Genomic DNA, 20,930 nt, shown 5'->3' on the forward strand with positions numbered 1-20,930 from the left:
GTTAGCATAATAAACACATAACACAGAATACAATGCAGACAGAAAACAGATGCGTTGCTCCTACACACAACATTTACCAATCGCATTAAACAGTTTCTCACCAGACTATTGATGCATCTATTCAGGGTTGTTGTTGTCCCATAATAAAGCATGTTCCCGCTGATGGGTGAGTCCAGAACTAGAAGCCACAGTTTAAGAATAAGGGTTAGGCCATTTAGAACAGTGATGCGGAAAAACTTTTTCACCCAGAGAGTGATCGATATGTGGAATGCTCTGCCCCAGAAGGCAGTAGAGGCCAAGTCTCTGGATGCTTTCAAGAGAGAGTTAGATAGAGCTCTTTTAGATGGCGGGGTCAAGGGATATGAGGAGAGGGCAGGAACGGGGTACTGATTGTGTATGATCAGCCATGATCACAATGAATGGCGGTGCTGGCTAGAAGGGCCGAATGGCCTACTCCTGCACCTATTGTCTATTGTCCCAAAACTGGACTTCCACAACTTCTGTACATCCCAGGACAGAATACAAATTTCTCTGAAATTATTTACTCTGATCATAACACAGAGCTGCTGACTGTGTCCTTAATTCTACATTAAATATCCTCTAAAACTCTCATTAACTCCCATTTCCAGTCACAGGCGGTGAGTGTGTCTGGTGTGGTTGGTGTGAGGGTCTCTTTGTCAATCAGTGAGAACAAAGAATGTGACCCACACATCAGACTTTAAAAACATCATCGTTAAAAACATAACCAGGCCATTCGGCCCATTTTCTCCTCTCAATTTCCCTGCTTCACAATCCTCCACCCACCTACTCACCACAACCAGCTACAGTGCCCCGAAATCTCTGGTCCCTCACGTGTTTATCCAGCCTCCACATTACATTCAATCTCTGCCGTTCCATTTCAACCACTCGCTGTTTAGTGAAGAGGAGTTCCACATCCTCTTCACTAAATTTCTTGTGGAATTTGTTAAAATCCATCTGGAATTACAACTCCCCACAAGTCTCCCCATAAATAGAGGTACTTCCTCCACCCGCACACAATCACATACATCATTGATCTTAAATTCCTCCATCCTATCACTCTGTCGTCATATCCAGATGAAAATGCACAGCCTGTCCTGTCTTCCCTGTAAGTTTCATCCTCTCAGTAATGGTCTGACATTCAGAAACTTTCCTTGTAAGTTACCCTGTGGTTCTGTATTGTCCGTGTGTGTGAGTGATTGCGGGAGTGGGAATTTTCAACACCTTGTAATGATTTGGATGAAATTCAGGATGTGGACAGTAAGTCCAAGTCTAATCGGATTTGTGTTTTATTTATTTCAGGAGGAAGCTCGTCGGAACAGAAGGTAGGACATGGTCTTTACTGAAACCCTGAATGAATTTGTAAAATAGTTCAGAATAGCAATTTATAACCAGCAGTTTAATATTTACAGGATTAATGACGATATCCAGGAATTGTCAGTGACAGATGAGACCCTACCGGTTGAAAAATTCGATCACCTCTATTGGTTGAAAACAGTGCTGAGAGAGACGCTTGATGCTATTAATCGAGGTAAAACTTACAAAGATTTAATTCTCCTTGTTTATGAAGCTCAATTTAGTTCCAATTTGAGGCAAAGATTGTCTGTAATACTGGGCTGAAGGGGAACTGAAGTTTATTCCACATCAACCCCACCGACTGGAGAGCATCACTGTCACATGGTCAGCTGGAGATGTCAGACCCCTGGACACACCAGCACAGGGTCACAATACAACCAATACACGGGACTGGCAGATAAACCACTGTGTCCTGATCCCAGGCAAATGCACTAACGCACCAGGACATGAGTTTGGATCTACCAGAGGAACTGGGAATTTAATAGTGATGATAATATTATAGGGAATAAAAGCAGGTATCGGTGTGGTGACAGGGATTGTCAGGAAAATACACAAGTCCTTCATGTGCCCTGTGAGTGCAGACTCTGATTGACGCAGGTCTTCCCCCTTACGGATCAGCATCTCTCATTGTTGTTAGAGGCAGAAGAGGGGAGTGGTCGTGATCGGGGACTGAATCGTCAGGGGAACAGACAGGAGAATCTATTGATGTGAACGGGACACCCGAATGGTATGTTGCCTCCTGGGTGCCAGGGTCTGGGATGCCTCGAATCGTGTCCGCAGCATTTTAGAGAGGGGGGGGGGGGGGAAGAGCCAGATATCTTGGTAAATTTGTGACAATGATATTGGAAGTAAAAGCAAAGAGGTCCTGAAAATAGAATTTGGAGAGCTTGGTAGAAAGCTCAGAAGCAGTACCCCCACGGTTGTAATTTCTGGATTGCTGCCTGTGCCACGTGCTGGTGAGGGTAGAAACAGGATAATTTGACAGATAAACATGGCTGAGAAGATGGTGCTGGGGACAGGGCTTCAGGTTCTTGGATCATCGGGATCTGTTCTGGTGGAGGAATGACCTGTTCAAAAGGGATGGGTCGCACCTGGACCCGAGGGAGAACAATATTCTCACAGAGAGGTTTGATAGAGCTGTTGGGGAGGATCTGAACTAATTTGGTAGGGTGGGGGGCAGTAAGTGGAGTGAAGGGATAGGACTGATGGTAAAAATGCAAAGATAGCGTGCAGTCACACTGTCAGATAGGGCAGACAGATGAGAAGAGAAAATTGCAGCCAGCAGGGTGAGTATCAGTGCATTAGAGATGCAGAATTAAAAAGGGTAGCAGATACAGTACAGAAAGTGTTATATCTCAATGCATGGAGTACGAGAAATAAGGTGGATGATGTTGTTGCACTATTACAGATTGTCAGGTATCACGGAATCGTGGCTGAAGGATGGTTGTAGTTGGGAGCTGAATGTTCAAGGTTACATAATATATCGGTGGTATAGGAAGGAAGGAAGGCTGATGGGGTGGTGTGGCTCTGCTGGTAAATCAGCAGCAAGATGTGATATAGGATTGGAAGATGTTGAATCGTGTGGGTTGAGGTAACGAACTGCAAAAGTAAAAATGCCACTGACACCAGTCATATACAGGCCTCCCAACAGTCAGTGGGTTGAGGCCCACAGATTACAACTGGAAATAGAAAAGACTGATGAAAAGGACAATGTTATGATAATCATGGGAGATTTCAACATGCAGGGCAATTGGGAAAATCAGGTTGGTATAGGATCTCAAGAGAGTGAGTTTGTTGAATGCAATGTGATGGCTTTCTAGAGCAGTTTGTCGTTGAGCCTACTCGGGGAACAGCTCTACTGGATTGGGTGTTATGTATTGAACCAGAGGTGAGTAGTTAAAAGAACCGCTAGGAGGCAGTGCTCACAACATGACTGAGTTCAACTTGAAATCTGATAAGGAGACAGTAAAGCCTGACATTGTAGTATTTCAGAGGAGTAAAATAAATTACAGTGGTGAGAGAGGAGTAGGCCAAAGCAAATTGGAAGGAGATGCTGGCAGGGATGAGAGCAGAGCAGAAATGGTGTCAGTTCCTTGGAAATGAGGAAGGTGAAGGATAGGTGTGTTCCAAAAATAAATAAATACTCAAATGGCAAAATAGTAAAACCGTGGCTGACAATGGAAGACAAGTTAATGTAAGGGCAAAAGAGAGGGCATACAACAAAACAAAAAAATAGTAGGAAGACAGAGGATTGGGAAGCTTTTAAATATCTACAGAGAGGAACTGAAAGAATGATTGGGATGAAAAAAAAACATGAAATTGTTTTGAATTGAATTGACTTTATTACTTACATCCTTCATACACATGAGGATTAAACATCTTTACGTTACATCTCCGTCTAAATTGCAATGTGCAATTTATAGTAATTTATGATGAATAATATGTCCAACTGGCTGGTTAATACATAGAAATACAGTTGTGTCCACATGAGTTAATGAGTCTGATGGCCTGGTTGAAGAAGCTGTCCCGGAGCCTGTTGCACCTGGCTTTTAATCTGTGGTTTAGAATAGCATTCCATCTAAGAGCAGGGATGTGATGCTGAGGCTTTATAAGGCACTGGTGAAGCCTCAACTTGAGTATTGTGAACTTGGGCTCCTCATCTAAGAAAAGGTGTGCTGGCATTGCAGAAGGTTCATTTCATAAGAATAATTCCAGGAATGAAAGGGTTATCCTACGAGGAACGTTTGATAGCTCTGTGTCTGTACTCGCTGGAATTTAGAAAGATGAGAGGGGATCTCAGTGAAACATTTCGAATGTTGAAAGTCCTAGACAGGGTAGATGTGGAAAGAATGTTTCCCATGGCGGAGGAGTTTAGGACAAGAGGGCACAGCCTCACGATAGAGGGGGATCTATTTAAAATATGTGGAGAAATTTGTGCCAGCGGCTGGTGAATTTGTGGAACTTGTTGGGCGTATTTAAGGCAGAGCTTGATAGGTTCTAGATTGGACACAGTATCAAAGGTTACGGAGAGAAGACCAGGTAGTGGGGCTGAGAAGGAAAAATAAGGATCAGCCATGATTGAATGGCAGAGCAGACTCGATGGGCAAATGGCCTAATTCTGCTCCTATGTCTTATGGTGATCAGACCAATACATTGAAGGATTGTGAGAATGAGCTCGGACACACCAACAAGCATTGACATGGGTCAAGATTTCATCTCGGGAGAAGCACACACAGCATAACTGGCCTGGCAAAGCTCCCTCACACAGATACACAGGAAGGACTGGCAGATTGTAGTCAGAGCCTCAGCAAACTACGTTGTTATTTCCCTCAGTAACCTGGAAACCAATCTCTTCAGAGACAATCATTTATTCATTTAAACAACTCAATCACATGTGACACATTGTCAACACCCACCAGACATGCGATGACACACTGTAACATACAAATTCTTCAATGTGCACACTCTCCTTCAATGTGTATACACACCACACGGATATTTACGACAATACACACACACACACACACACATACACACACACACACACACACACACACACACACACACACACACACACACACACACACACACACACACACACACACAATATACTATCAGAGTGTGACACACGGCCACAGAAACAGGCACAAATTTCCATTTATGATTGAAATCTGCCGTCCTTACCCAGTCTGTCTGTTCTGTGGCACTGAGCTGCCCTCTGACGTGAAGTCACATCAACACTTCACAGACAGACTCCGGGGTGAGATTCCTCAGGAGGATGATCTGGGAGGGTTTGACGGATGTTGAACCCACGGCCCACTTCATCAAGCTGCAAGACTAAGATGTCTTCTTGAGCCTGGCCCATATGTGTGTGTTTTCCCCCTTCCATCCCTCTAACCATTTCCCATCTGTGTACCTGCCCAAATTTATTTTCAAATATATTATTTTTACGAGTTTCTACAGTGTCTGAGGGCAAATTCCATTTACCAACCTCCCTCTCTATGAGAATATTACCCGATAGACCACTCAGAAGAATTTCCATTTTCATTTTCAATCTGAGGCCTTTGGTTCAGTACTCCCATTTCTTGGAAAAAGAAACTTTATTTTAGCACCTTATGAATTATTTACCTTGATAAGGGATCATACCTGAACATCCTACACTACAGCTGAATAGCCCAAGCTTATCCACCCTCTGCTTTTAACCCAAGCCCCCAGTCCTGGTAACATCCTCCAGAAGCCTCCTGTCCAGTGTAATGACATCCTCCCCATACTCGGGAACTGGAAATGCAGACAATGCTCCAAGTGTGGTCTATCATCGACATCAAAGGCCTTGCTGAATTTCATGTGGACAGTGTGGAATAGGCTGATGAATACAGGGCTGAAAGTGTTTTTTTAGATTGGGACAAGAAGGGCGGTGTGGGAGCTAAATTCTGAAGGAAGGCAGTTCTGTAAAAAACTTCGCATACAAGAACGGCGAGACTGCGTAGGACAGCGCGGAAAGTTTAAAAAGTTGACCACCCTATCAGCGGGCAGCGGAGTGGGTGGCAGCAGAGTGTAGGGTTTTGGCTCAACGGGCTTAGGCGGTAACGGGAAGAGGCGAGAGCGAGGCACCGACTCTTTTCCTCCCCTTGGCAAATCGGCCTGGACGGACGGGGGAACAGCAGGGCACATTAGCTAACGGTTTAATAAGTTTCTGTGTTTGGCGAAGTAAGTGGGTGAGTTGACCTATCTTTCTTTGTTTCATTCCTGTTGAATTAGGTAGCATGTCTGCAGGGTTAGTGCTTTGTTCAGGGTGTCAGATGTGGAAAACCTGGGAGACCTCCCGCCTCCCTGATAGCCACATCTGCACCAGGTGAACCGAGATTCAGCTCCTCGGAGACCGTGTTAGGGATCTGGAGCTGCAGCTTGATGACCTACTGCTTATTAGAGAAAATGAAGAGGTGATAGACAGGAGCTACAGGGAGGTAGTCATCCCTAGGCTACAGGGGTCAGAAAACTGGTTAACTGTCAGGAGAGGGAAGGGAAATGCCCGGATAGTGGAGAGCACCACTGTGGCTGCCCCCCTCAGCAACAAGTATATCGTTTTGGATGCTGTTGAGGGGGATGACCTGACAGGGGACGGCCATGGTGACCGGGTCTCTGGCACTGAGCCTGGCGCTGTTGTGCAGGAGGGATGGAGGGAGAAGAGGAATGCGGTAGTCATAGGGGATTCCATAGTCAGGGGAACAGACAGGAGATTCTGTCAGCCTGGTAGAGATACCCGCATGGTGTGTTATCTCCCAGGTGCCAGGGTATGAGATGTCTCGGATCGGGTACAGAATATTCTGAAGGGAGAGGGCGAACAGCCAGCTGTCTTGGTACATGTTGGTACCAATGACATAGAGAGGAAAAGGGAGGAGGTCCTGAAGAGAGATTTCCGGGAGTTAGGAATGAAGCTGAGAAGCAGGACCTCCAGGGTAGTATTCTCAGGATTGCTACCTGTGTTACGTGCGAGCGAGGGCAAGAATAGTAGGATCAGGCTGATGAATGCGTGGCTGAAAGACTGGTGCAGGGGGCAGGGCTTCAGATTCTAGGATCATTGGGATCTCTTGAGGGGTTAGTATTACCTGTTCAAAAAGGACGGGTTACACCTGAACCATAGCGGGAATGTTTAATAGAGCTGTTAGGGAGGGTTTAAACTAATTTGGCAGGGGGATGGGAAACCGGAATGATAGAGCGGAGGAGGGGGAAAACGGAAATAAATCTAAGATAGTGAGCAGTGAAGATGTCAGGATGGACAGGCAGGTGATGGGGCAAATTTGCAGCCTCTGGGATGAATTGCAGTGCAATGAAAACAAAAAGTACCAAATACTGGACTTAAGGTGTTATACTTGAATACACACAGCATAAGGAATAAGGTGGATGATCTTGTCATACAGCTGCAGATTGGCAGGTATAATTTTGTGGCCATCACTGAGACGTGGCTAAAGGATGCATGTCCTTGAGAGCTGAATGTCCAAGGATACACGGTGTATCGGAAGGATAGGCAGGTAGGCAGAGGGGGTGGCGTGGCTTTATTGGCAAGAAATGATGTTAAATCATCAGAAAGAGATGGGATAGGATCGGAAGAATCTTTATGGGTTGAGCGAAGAAATCGCAGCGGTAAAAGGACCCTGATGGCAATTATATACAGGCCTCCTAACAGCTGCAGTGAGGTGGACTACAAATTACAACAGGAAATAGAAAAGGCTTGCCAGAAGGGCAGTGTTATGATAATTGTGGGGGATTTTAACATGCGAGTGGATTGGGAAAATCAGGTCGACACTGGATCTCAAGACAGAGAATTTGTAGATTGTCTACAAGATGGCTTTTCACAACAGCTTGTTGTTGAGCCCACTAGGGGATCAGAGGTACTGGTTTGGATATTGTGTAATGAACCAGAGGTGATTAGAGAGATTGAGGTGAAGGAACCGTTAGGAGGCAGTGATCGTAACATGATTGAGTTCACTGTGAAATCTGAGAAAGAGAAGCCGAAATCCAACGTGTCAGTATTTCAGTGGAGTAAAGGAAATTACACTGGCACGAGAGAGGAACTGGCCAAATTTGACTGGAAAGGGACACTAGCGGGAGGACAGCAGAGCAGCAGTGGCTGGAGTTTATGCGAGAAGTGAGGAATGTGCAAGACAGATATATTCCAAAAAAGAAGAAATTTTCGAATGGATAAAGGATGCGACCGTGGCTGACAAGAGAAGTGAAAGCCAAAGTAAAAGCAAAGGAGAGGGCATTCAAGGAAACAAAAATTAGTGGGAGGACAGAGGATTGGGAAGTTTTTAAAAGCTTACAAAAGGAAACTAAGAAGGCCATTAAGAGGGAAAAGATGAACTATAAAAGGAAGCTGGCAAATAACATCAAAGAAGATACTAAAAGCATTTTCAAGTATATAAAGAATGAAAGACGGGTGAGAGTGGAGAAAGGACCAATAGAAAATGATGCTGGATAAATTGTCATGGGAGATAAGGAGATGGCTGAGGAACTGATGGAGTATTTTCATCAGTCCTGACTGAGGAAGATATCAGCAGTATACCGGACACTCAAGGGTGTCAGGGAAGAGAAGTGTGCGCAGTCACAATTACGACAGAGAAAGTACTCAGGAAGCTGAATAGTCTAAGGGTAGATAAATCTCCTGGACCAGGTGGAATGCACCCTTGTGTTTTGAAGGAAGTAGCTGTGGAGATCGCGGAGGCATTAGCAATGATCTTTCAAAAGTCAATAGACCCTGGCATGGTTCCGGAGGAGTGGAAGATTGCAAATGCCACTCTGGTATTTAAGAAAGGGGCAAGGAAGCAAAAAGTGAATTATAGACCTGTTAGCTTGAGAAATGGTTGGGAAGTTTCTGGAGTCAATTGATAAGAATGAGGTTACGGAGTACCTGGAGGCATATGACAAGATAGGCCAAAGTCAGCATGGTTTCCTTAAAGGAAAATCCTGCCTGACAAACCCATTGAAATTTTTTGCGGTAATTACAAGTAGGCTAGACAAGGGAGATGCAGTGGATGTTGTGTATTTGGATTTTCAGAAGGCCTTTGACAAGGTGCCGCACATGAGGCTGCTAAACAAGATAAGAGCCCATGGAATTACGGGAAAGTTACATACGTTGATAGAGCGTTGGCTGATAGGCAGGAAACAGAGAGTGGGAATAAAGGATCCCATTCTGGTTGTCTGCCAGTTACCAGTGGTGTTCCACAGGGGTCCGTGTTGGGGCCGCTTCTTTTTACGTTGCATATCAACGATTTGGATTATAGAATAGATAGCTTTGTGGCTAAGTTTGCTGATGATACAAAAATAGGTGGAGGGGCCGGTAGTGCTGAGGAAACAGAGAGTCTGCAGAGAGACTTGGATAGATTGGAAGAATGGTCAAAGAAGTGGCAAATGAAATACAATGTTGAAAAGTATATGGTCATGCACTTTGGTAGAAGAAATAAATGGGCAGACTATTATTTAAATGGAGAGGGAATTCAAAGGTCTGAGATGCAATGGGACTTGGGAGTGCTCGTGCAGGATACGCTTAAGGTTAACCTCCAGGTTGAGTCGGTGGTGCAGAAGGTGAATGCAATGTTGGCATTCATTTCTAGAGGAATGGAGTATAGGAGCACGGATGTGATGTTCAGGCTCTATAAGGTAAGACTTCACTTGGAATACTGTGTGCAGTTTTGGGCTCCTTATTTAAGAAAGGATGTTCTGACAATGGAGAGGGTTCAGAGAAGATTGACTAGAATTATTCCGGGAATGAGAGGGTTAAGATATGTGGAACATTTAATCGCTCTTGGACTGTACTCCGTGGAGTTTAGAAGAATGAGAGGGAACCTCACAGAAACATTTCGAATGATAAAAGGCATGGACAGAGTGGATGTGGCAAAGTTGTTTCCCATGGTGGGGGAGTCTAGTACGAGAGAGCATGACATAAGGATTGAAGGGCGACCATTCAGAACGGAGATGCGAAGACATTTTTTTAGCCAGAGGGTGGTGAATCTGTGAATTTTTTGAGGCAGTGGAGACCAGATCATTGGGTGTATTTAAGGCAGAGATTGATAGGTATGTGAGTAGCCAGGGCATCAAAGGTCATGGTGAAAAGGTGGAGGAGTGGCACTAAATGGGAGAATGGATCAACTCATGATAAAATGGCGGAGCAGATTCGAAGGGCCGAATGTCCGGCTTCTGCTGCTTTGTCTTATGGTCTTATTTAAATGCACCAGTATACATACTAAGGATCTTATAGCACAGGTAGAATTAGGCAGGTACGACTTTGGTCGAAGGATTAAAGGCATTGACAATTCATAGACAAAAAGGGCAAAATTCAAAAATCAGAGGTGCAAAGGGACATGGGTGTCCTTGTGCAGGATTCCCTGAATGTTAACTTGCAGTCTGTGTCAGTGGTAAGATTGGCCAACTCAATGTTTGCTTTCATTTCGAGAGGATTAGAGTACAAGAGCAAGGATGTAATGTTGAGGTTTCATAAGGCATTGGTCAGACCACACTTGGAGTATTGTGAGCAGTTTTGGGTCCCTTCTATCGGAAAACAAGTACTGGCATTGGAGGGGGTGCAGAAGATTCACAAGAATGATTCCGGGAATGAAAGAGTTAACATATGAGGAGTGTTTGATGGTTCTGGGCCTATATGCACAGGAGTTTAGAAGAAAAGCTGATTTATTATCCCCCTCACCCCTATTCTCCTGCCTCCTCCCCGTACCTTTTGAGAATCTGACTGATCAAGAAGTTTACTTATTAACTTCTGCTTTAAAAATCAACCATGAGAAAATCTGCAAATGCTGGTAATCCAAGCTACACAGGTCCTGATGAAGGGTCTCTCTGACACCTGTCGGGAGAGAGTTGATGTTGGGAGGATGTAGGTGGGTTGAGAATGGTAAGCACAGCCTCCCACTACAGGGATGTCCATTTAGGAGAGATGAGGAGGAATTCCTTTATCCACAGGATAGTGAATCTGCCACAGGCAGCTGTGGAGGCCAAATAATTGAGTATATTTAAAGCAGAGTAACACACACAAATTGTTGGGGGAACAGCAGGCCGGGAAGTTTCTATGGAAAAGAGTAAACAGTCCACGGTTCAGACTGAAACACTTCATCAAGACCTGTGTTGCTTAAGGGTTCCTGCAAATTCATCCCCAGTCCTAATGAGGGGCTGCGGGGGATGGGGTTGTGGGAAAGGGACAAAGTCATCCTCATCTGTCATCTTTGCCACCTCCAGCTTCTCATTACGTCTACACACACAGTTCACCCACAGGCTTTCCACCCCTCCCCCACCTGGTTCAATCTGCCATTCATCTCTCCCCTGTTTTCTGTGCTGTACTGCTCTATGTTCTCTGTTCCGTGTTTCGAAGAATGAGAGGAGAGTTCATGGAAACACAAAATTCTTTCAGGGGTCAATAGGCAGGAGTGAGGGAGGATGTTTCCCCTGTCTGAGGAGTCAAGCACCAGGGGTCTCTCTGCTCTCCGTCCAGCATAAAACCCCTGGGGGGACATTAGCTGTCCATCCGCTTTTGTCGGTCAAACCACGGGAAAGGTTCGTGTCGTCCACCCGACCGCGTATGAGGGCCAGGGGCATTTCCCCGATCCCCGGGGCCGCGCTGTCCGAGTCCCCCCGATCCCCGGGGCCGCGCTGCCCGAGTCTCCTCCTATCCCCGGGGCCCCGCTGCCCGAGTCCCCCCGATCCCCGGGGCCGCGATGTCCGAGTCTCCCCCCGATCCCCGGGGCCGCGCTGTCCGAGTTTTCCCCCGATCCCCGGGGCCGCGCTGTCCGAGTCCACCCGATTCCCGGGGCCGCGCTGTCCGAGTCACCCCCGATCCCCGGGGCCGCGCTACCCAAGTCTCCCCTCGATCCCCGGGACCGGGCTACCCGAGTCTCCCCTCGATCCCCGGGGCCGCGCTGCCGGAGTCCACCCGATCCCCGGGGCCGCGGTGTCCGAGTTTTCCCCCGATCCCCGGGGCCGCGCTGTCCGAGTTTTCCCCCGATCCCCGGGGCCGCGCTGCCCGAGTCTCCCCCCGATCCCCGGGGCCGCGCTGCCCGAGTCTCCCCCCGATCCCCGGGGCCGCGCTACCCGAGTTTCCCCCCGATCCCCGGGATCGGGCTACCCGAGTTTTCCCCTCGATCCCCGGGGACGCGCTACCCGAGTCTCCCCTCGATCCCCGGGGCCGCGCTGCCCGAGTCTCCCCCTATCCCCGGGGCCACGCTGTCCGAGTCCCCCCGATCCCCGGGGCCGCGATGTCCGAGTCCCACCGATCCCCGGGGCCGCGCTGTCCGAGTCTCCCCCCCGATCCCCGGGACCACGCTGCCCGAGTCTCCCCCCGATCCCCGGGGCCGCGCTGCCCGAATCTCCCTCCGATCCCCGGGGCCACGCTGCCCGAGTCTCCCCCCGATCCCCGGGACCGCGCTGCCCGAGTCTCCCCCCCCCCCCCCCGATCCCCGGGACCGCGCTGCCCGAGTCTCCCCCGATTCCCGGGGCCGCGCTGCACGATCCCCGGGGACTCTCTAATTTTCAGCTTCTCCCCCCAGTCTCTGTCACCCTGGATGTGGAAACGGCGAATCCGTGGCTCGAGGTGTCTGAGGATCGGAAGAGTGTGAGACCGACCAGGACCTGGAGGAATCTCCCTGACACCGGGAAGAGATTCACAGACCAGCCTTGTGTGCTGGGATCGGAGGGATTCACATCGGGGAGACATGACTGGGAGGTGGAGGTGACGGGAAATCGGGGCTGGTATCTGGGAGTCGCCGCAGAGTCTGTGAAGAGGAAGGGAGGGGTCAGTTTGAGTCCGGAGACCGGATTCTGGGTCATCGGGTGGGATGGTGAGGTGTTACATCGGGGTTGTGACGTGTACGGTGATCCCACCTCCCCCGAGTCCGGTCTCCCTGCCGGTCCCATCCCCGGGAGGGTGGGAGTTTATCTCAGTTACGAGTCCGGGACAGTTTCATTTTACAACGCCGAGACCAAGTCCCATCTCCACACCTTCACTGGGAATAAATTCACGGGGAAACTTTATCCTTTCTTCGCGACCTGGGATGAAAACCAATGGCTGAGAATCTGCTCAAGTTCTGCTCCGGGTCTGTAAACGGGTCGGGTCCCGGGACCGGCGTCAGGAGTAAAGTCCCTGTAAATATAAATGTGCGGAGAGTGCAGCTAAATACGTGGCCAAGGAGATGGTGCAGGAGGGAGGGCTTCATGTTTCTGGACAATTGGGCTTTGTTCCCGGGAAGGTGGGGCCTGTTCCGACGGGACGGTTTGCCTCTGAACTGGAGGGGGACTAACATCCTGTGGCTCCTCCCACAGACCCCTGCTGACTGCTCCTGTGGCTCCTCCCACAGACCCCCTAACATCCTAACACTAGATTTTGGGGGGGGGGGGGGGGCGGGGGGGAGGGGGATATAACAAATGAGTTGCTTAGAGAGTATAGAAAACGTAAGAAAATACTAAAGAAGGAAATCAGGAAGGCGAAAAGACATGAGGTGGCTTTGGCAGATAATGTGAAGGTAAACCCAAATGATTTCTACAAATATATTGAGAGTAAATGGATAGTAAGGGACAAAATTGTTCCCTAGAAGATCAGAGTGTGGAGCCTCACGAGATGGGGGAGATCTTAAACAGTTTTTTTGCATCAGTATTTACTCAGGAAACTGGCATAGTGTATATGGAAGGAAGGGAAACAAGCAGTAGTGTCATGGAACATTTGTAGATTAAAGAGGAGGAGGTGCTTGCTGCCTTACATCGAATAAAGTTAGATAAATCCCCAGGGCCTGACTTGATATTTCCTCAGACCTTGAGAGAGACTAGTGTAGAATTTGCAGGGGACCTGGCAGAAATATTTAAAATGTCCTCAGCTACCTGTGCATTGCCGGAGGATTGGAGTGTAGCTCATGTTGTTCCGTTGTTTAAAAAAGGCTCCAACATAAACCAGGTAATTACAGGTCAGTCAGCCTGACATCAGTAGTAGGTCAGTTATTGGAAGGTGTTCTGAGAGATCGGATATACAAGTATTTGGACAGCCAAGGGCTGATTAAGGATAGTCAGTATGGCTTTGTGTGTGGTAGATCGTGTTTAACAAATCTTGTAGAATTTTTCGAAGAGGTTACCAAGAAAGTAGATGAAGGAAAGGCTGTGGAAGTTGGCTGCATGAACTTTAGTAAGGCCTTTGACAAGGTCCCACATGGGAGGTTAGTTCAGAAGGTTCAGACATGAGGTGTCCATGGAGAGGTTGTAAACTAGATTCAAAATTGGCTGTGTGGAAGACAGAGAGTGGTAGTGGATGATTGCTTCTCAGACTGGAGGCCTGTGACTAGTGGTGTGCCTCAGGGATCTGTGCTGGGACCATTGCTGTTTGTTGTCTATATCATTGATATGGATGTGGTCCATTGGATCAGCAATTTTACTTATGGCACCAGGATTGGAGGCGTTGTGGACAGCGAGAAAGGCTTTCAAAGCTTGCGGAGGGATCTGGACCAACTGGAAAAATGGGCCAGAAAATGACAGATGGAATTTAATGCAGACAAGTGTGAGGTGTTGCATTTTGTATGGACAAACCAAGGTAGGACATACACAGTAAATGGTAGGGCTCTGAGGAGTGCGGAGAAACAAAGGGATCTGGGAGTTCAGGTACATAATTCCCTGAAAGTGGCGTCACAGGTAGACAGGGTTGTAAAGATGGCCTTTGACATCCCGGCATTCATAAATCAAAGTACTGAGTATAGGAGTTGGGATGTCATTGTGAGGTTGTATGAGACACTGGTGAGGCCAAATTTGGAGTATTATCTGCAGTTCTGGTCAACTAACTATAGGAGGGATTTCAGTCAGATGAAAGAGTGCAGAGAGGATTTACTAGGATGTTGCCAGGTCTTCAGGAGTTGAGTTACAGAGAAAGATTGAACAGGTTAGGACTTTATTCCTTGGAGCGTAGAAGAACGAGGGGAAATTTGATAGAGGTTTACAAAATTATGAGGGGTATAGACAGTAACTGTGAGTAGGTTCGTTCCACTTAGATAAGGAAAGATAAAAACGGAAGGACATGGCTTTAGGGTGAAAGGGGAAAGGTTTAGGGGGAACATTCGGGGGAACTTCTTCACTCAGAGAGTGGTGGGAGTGTGGAACGAGCTGCCATCTGACGTGGTCAACGCGGGCTCACTCTTAAGTTTTAAGAATAAATTGGATAGATACGTGAATGGGAGAGGTTTGGAGGGTTACGGACTGGGTGCAGGTCAATGGCACGAGCAAAAGAAAGTTTCTGCACAGACTAGAAGCGCCGAATGGCCTGGTTTCTGTGTTGTAGTGTTCTATGGTTCTACGGAATGAAATAAACATGAGATGAGAATGATCGATCGATTAATTTTAACTCGTTCACCGCATCCGTCAACCGAACAGAAACCCCGGGGATTCAGCAGCAGCTGCGGGTGGCGAGTCCTGAGCTCCCCCGGGTCCCAAAGTCCACCCGCAATGAGACAGGTTAAATGGGACTAGTGGGGGCGGTGCTGACCGGAAAAGACAGTGAAGATTGTTCATTAAGTTCATCTGCCATTTCTTTGTCCCCCATTACTACTTCACCAGCATCATTTTCCAGTGGTCCAGCATCAACTCTCATCTCCCTTTCACTCTTCATGTAACTGAAAACTAAACTTTTAGTATCCTGATTTATATTATTGGCCAGTTTGCCGTCATACTTCATCTTTACCATTCTTATGGCTTTTTTCATGTGTTTTGTTGAATTTTAAAAGCATCCCAATAATCCAACATCCCACTCACCTTTGCTACCTTATGTGCCATTTCCTTAGGCTTCACACAGTCGTTAACTTCCCTTGTCAACCACGGATGTCTACACCTGCCATTTGAGAAACTTTTCAGTAGGACACGTCTATCCTGCGCCTTGTGAACTAATTCTAGATATTTCAGCCACCTCTCTTCAGCCATCATCCTGCAATTCACTCGGGCAAGTTCCTCTCTCATGTAATTCCCTTTATTCCATTGCGAAACTGATACATGTGACTTGGGCTTCTCCCTCTCAAATTGCAGTTTGAATTCAATTGTATTATGATCACTGCGTCCTCTGGGTTCCTTTATTTTAAGCTCCCAAATAAGATCAAGGTTATTAAACAACACCCAATCTAAGATAGCCTTTACCCGAGTAGGCCCAAACACAGGCTGCTCTAAAAAGCCGTTTTGTAGGCATTCAACGAATGCCCTCTTGTGATCTGACAACAACCTGATTTCCCCAATCCTCTTGCATATTGAAGTCCCGGATACAATTGTGACATTGCAATTATTACATCCATTTTCCAGCACAAACTGTGAATGAATTTAAAGTCAGTTCCATAATTTAATAAAGTTTTTATCTGAAAATTATCTACCCTCCCACCGATTGTATTGAAGACTGCATTTGACTTTTCTTCAGCCTTATATGCTTCACATTGAAATAGCATTTGTTTCGACAGTTTCGTAATGACAAAATATACATGACACAGAATGAAGTTTTCCAGTTAATTACAAGGCAGAATTAAGCATAGTGTGGGCATTTCTAAGTTGTGTCAGTATTATTCCTTCCCTTGTTTTAAGCACTTCTTCTGTAAACCCAACGGGTTTATGTATTCTGTAAAGGTGTCTGTCCTTATGTCCATTATCCAACAAGTCTTGCCATAAGCCCCTAATTCCTAACATGACCTAATTCTTTAGCTTCTAATTTGCTAAGTGGAAGGTCTATATCCACTGCTTAACATTTAACAGCTTTTGTTGCTGAACAGTCAACCCCATCATTTCCCTCAACAGTGTGATGTGCAGGGCCCATAATGTGCAGACATATAAATCAAACTTTATAGTTGAAATACCGTTTGTCGAGTTTCCAACAGTCAATATGACCTACTGCCAGAATGACCTGTTTAAGACTCATCAAAACCGAAATGTATTGTAAACAAATTATAAGGACCAATTTCCTCCACCCTCTGTAAGGTTAAACTGTTGGCAAAGAATTCTACTTTTTATGCTGATAAATGGCTGTAAGTCATTTCATTATCATTTACCTGCAATTCAGGCACACAAAAACAGCCACACCAACATCCCCAGTTAAATTATCTTTTGATTCATTTGTAAAAATGGTTACCGTATTATAATAACTTTTATTAATATACCAATGAACCAACAGACTCTCAGGCAGAAACGAATCCTATCGTGTAACCTAAAATCAACTGAAGCCATTGGAAAAAACAAGATGGGGTTACAGAGAAAGCTACAGTGGGACACATTGTATCATCAAATACACCCATATTCCCAGCGTGGTAAGAACCCAGCCATCCAAAACAAAAAAACACTCTTCTTGTGATGTCCCCAACCGTCCTCCAGCACACCTTTAACAGGATGATCATTTCCTTGCCCCAGCAAATTAATCCAGTATGTTGACATTAACTTCAACCTCTGTTACTGTGAGGGGAATTGTCCCATTGCAATCAGTAAAGCCAAAACAGGAGACAACATTACCGCACCAGAACACAATCTTAAAGCCTCTAATGGTATCACATACAAACATTTTTAATTTGAAGATTAAGCTGATCCATTAGCCACACAGACATAATCAAGAACAGATCAAATTATTCAAATATAATTGGTCAACAAAGATTTTCATGTTGCACCCAAGAATACCCACATAGATGTCTGAGGAGAATTAAAGCTCCTTTACATTTATCAATTATTTTACTGATAGGTGCTTCCATGTCAGTTTATTATCCATCCACATACTGAGAAATCTTACCACTGACACTTCCTCAAGATAGTAATGATAAAATTTAAAATCAAGTGCAAGTCTATTAATCCTGTTTGTGATACACGTAATGTGTTTAGCGACTGAAAGCTTAAAATCCTGTTTGACGTATTAATTGTAAATTGCAATTAATACCTCTAATCTATAAAGCTACGTCATCTGTATATTGTGATTTACCCAGGGTATCCCATTTTCCCATCTCAGAGAAAATATCATTCATCATAATATTAAATAATGAACGGCTACAAATACTGCCTTGTGGGATCCCATTCTCTATCTCATAGAAACACAAACATAATATGCTGACCCGTACCTGCACAGTCCGTCCAAAAGAAAACTCAGAAAAATTATACAATCTTCCCTCACACCTAATTTCCATAACTTAATCCAAAGTCCTTCCTTCAATAATATATCATTTCCCTTTTCAGTATCAAAAAAATACTGCTATTACAACGTCTATTTAATTTTCCATTCCTAATATCATCTTCCAAATCTAAAACTGAATCTAATGTCATTTTAACCTTCCATAATCCACTCTAATAAAACACTTTATCACCACTCTTTCCAAAATATAACTCTAGCGCTTGATTACCATACATTCCATCAGTTTACATAAATTAGACACTCACGATATTGGCTCTTAACTAGAAGGATCAGACAGGGACCTCCCAGGTTTTAGAATGTCTGCTGCCATTTTCCGTGAGGAAAGTAGATGGCCTAATCTCCAAGCACTATTCAATTAATTAATATTTTCACAAAAGAGAATTATGTACAATCACAAATACATATATCACCCTTTCCCAGGGACACCTGACCTGCATTATTAATAGACTTCTTAAATTCATACAAAGAAATCTCTCCATCAGTGATACTATCATTGCTACAGCTGACGTCCAACACATCAGGGTATTCACTGAAAAACATATCCCTACATTGTTTAACTTCTTCACTCAAATTATCCTGATTATGAATCTCAGCAAATGACCCAGCCAGTAACACAACCTTCCCTGTTTCAGTAACAATCATTTTGCCCTCATTAATCAACACTGGAATATTATGATCATTTCAATTCCCATTTCCTTAATCATACCCCAAACATCTCCAAGTTTAACACCCCTTCCAATGTTATCTCAATTTTACCTCCAGTAAATCACCGCCTTCCGCACCACGGCCTGTGCCCTTTTATTCTGAATAACGTCACTCGGAGACTGATGTACCATCACATAAAAAGTTACTTTTCTCCCAATTTGCTTCCTGTCCCGGATACAAATCCAAACTCAAGCTCATAAAGACAGGAAGGCTGACTGACGTTCATATTAACTTAACACTGTGTGAGTTCCCATTTGACTAACAGGCACTACATCCAAAGACAGATGACAGCAGGGGTCAGTGTTGAGTCTGAGCTACGATAGGCTGGTGGAAATCTGCCCATGATCAGCCCCTCCTCTTCCTCTGCATCGCCATGGCGGAGTTCATCGAGTCACTTCTGTCGGTGTCACTGGCCTCGGCGTCCACAAGGTCGGATGTCATTCCCCTTCGCGCTTCGATGAGTCTTTTTCGGTCATGTCTGTGGTAGCAGAGAAAAAATGCTTTCGCAGTGAGCGAGAGAGGAGGCTAGGATTATTGACTACAACTCCCAGAAGGCCCCGCTGATGACACAAAAGTTGGGGGTGTTGTTTAGGGGAAAGATATAAAAGCAAAACGGAGGAACATGTAATGCATTCCGTATTCTGTATTGTGTCATTCCTTCAATAAAAAATAAATTAAAAAAAGAGATTACAGCGGGGAATAGATAAGATGCAGAACTGGGCTGAGAAGTGGCAGATGGAGTTCAGCCCAGATCCGTGTGAAGTGGTTCATTTCGACAGGTCAAATTTGAACACAGAATATAATTTTAATGGTAAGACTCTTGGCAGTGTGGAGATCTTGGGGTCTGTGTCCCCAACCTGCTGCACAGGTTGGCAGTGTTGCTAAGAAGACGTCTAGTGTGATGGCCTTCATCAACCGTGGGATTGAGTTCAAGAGCTGTGAGGTGATGTTGAAGCTATATTTCTCCTAACCTGTGCATAAGTAATTGTACCCCAACACGGCAGGGCTGTGGGCTTAGTTGGACCCCACTTGGGAGTCCTGTGTTCAGTTCTGGTGACCTCACTACAGGAAGGATGTGGATACTATAGAGAGTGTAGAGTAGATTTACAAGGATGTTGCTCTTGGATTGGAGAGCATGCCTTATGAGACTAAATTGAGTGCACTTGGCCTTAATCGTTTCCTGATCGGTCCGGGCATCAAAGGATATGGCGATAAAGCAGGTGTATGGGGTTGAGTGCGATCTGGGATCAGCCAGGATGGAAAGGTGGCAGACTCGATGGGCTGAATGGCCTGAGTCTGTTCCTATCACTGAAGGTCTCTGGACACAAGCCCCGTCAGTCATGATGAATCTCCTCTGCTGTCTTCCAGCACAAAACATCCTTTGTATAGAATGCTTAGCAGAACGGAATGCACCTTTTCAAGGATGTTGGCAAGTCCGGCAGGGGAATTGAGGGGAATAGAGTCGATGTTTGGGACAGAAAACCTCACTTATGGCACTAACTCAGGCCCTTCGGCCCAACCTTTCCATGCTGTCCTGGTGCCCATTTAAACTAATCCCTCTGCCTGTCTTTCATATAGAACATGGAAATATACAACACTTAACAGGCCTTTTGTCATGTAACCTACTCCAGTAACTGCCTGTCCAAGAAACTCTTAAATGCCCCTAATGTTTTAGCCTCCACCACCATCCCTAGCAAGTCATTCCAGGCACTTACAACCCTCTGTGTAAAAAACTTACTCCTGATGTCTCCCCTAAACTTCCCTCCCTTAATTTTGCACATATGCCCTCTGGTGTCTGCTATTGGTGCCCCGGGAAACAGGCACTGACTATCCACCGTATTTATGCATCTGGAGAACTGGATTTCAAAGACAGGCATTATGTGGAGGTTTTGGATGCTGCCTGGATAAAGTGAGACCGGACAATCGCGGGGAATTTTCTCCGGAGTGGCAGAGGCTGAGGGAGGTCTGACAGACGTTTACAGGAATGTGAGAGGCACAGACAGAGTGGACAGCCGGGATTTTTTCTCTAAGGAGGAAATGTCCAATGCCAGTGGGCATGCACTTCAGGAGAAAGGGGGAACACATCCTCATTGGTCCTTTTTGCACTATTTAAGTATTTTGTAATTTAGTGTAAATTTGTACATTTTCTCTGCATAGCTGCTGCTAAAAAACAATGAGAAAAGACAAT

At 45.8% G+C, this 20,930-nt stretch overlaps 1 protein-coding gene across 1 annotated transcript in view; it reads left to right on the forward strand.

Moving 5' to 3' along the window:
- Positions 1–13,222, forward strand: part of LOC140724025 (E3 ubiquitin-protein ligase TRIM39-like) — a 59,181-nt gene extending 45,959 nt beyond the window's left edge. Inside the window, exons 4-5 of the mRNA XM_073038511.1 lie at positions 1,431–1,549; positions 12,420–13,222. Of these exons, the coding sequence (XP_072894612.1) occupies positions 1,431–1,549; positions 12,420–12,973 (673 nt within the window). The 3' untranslated portion in view covers positions 12,974–13,222. The remainder of the gene's footprint in view (positions 1–1,430; positions 1,550–12,419) is intronic.
- The last annotated feature ends 7,708 nt before the right edge of the window (positions 13,223–20,930 follow it).

Source organism: Hemitrygon akajei, unplaced genomic scaffold (genome assembly GCF_048418815.1).
Source record: "Hemitrygon akajei unplaced genomic scaffold, sHemAka1.3 Scf000153, whole genome shotgun sequence".
Classification (NCBI taxonomy): domain Eukaryota; kingdom Metazoa; phylum Chordata; class Chondrichthyes; order Myliobatiformes; family Dasyatidae; genus Hemitrygon; species Hemitrygon akajei.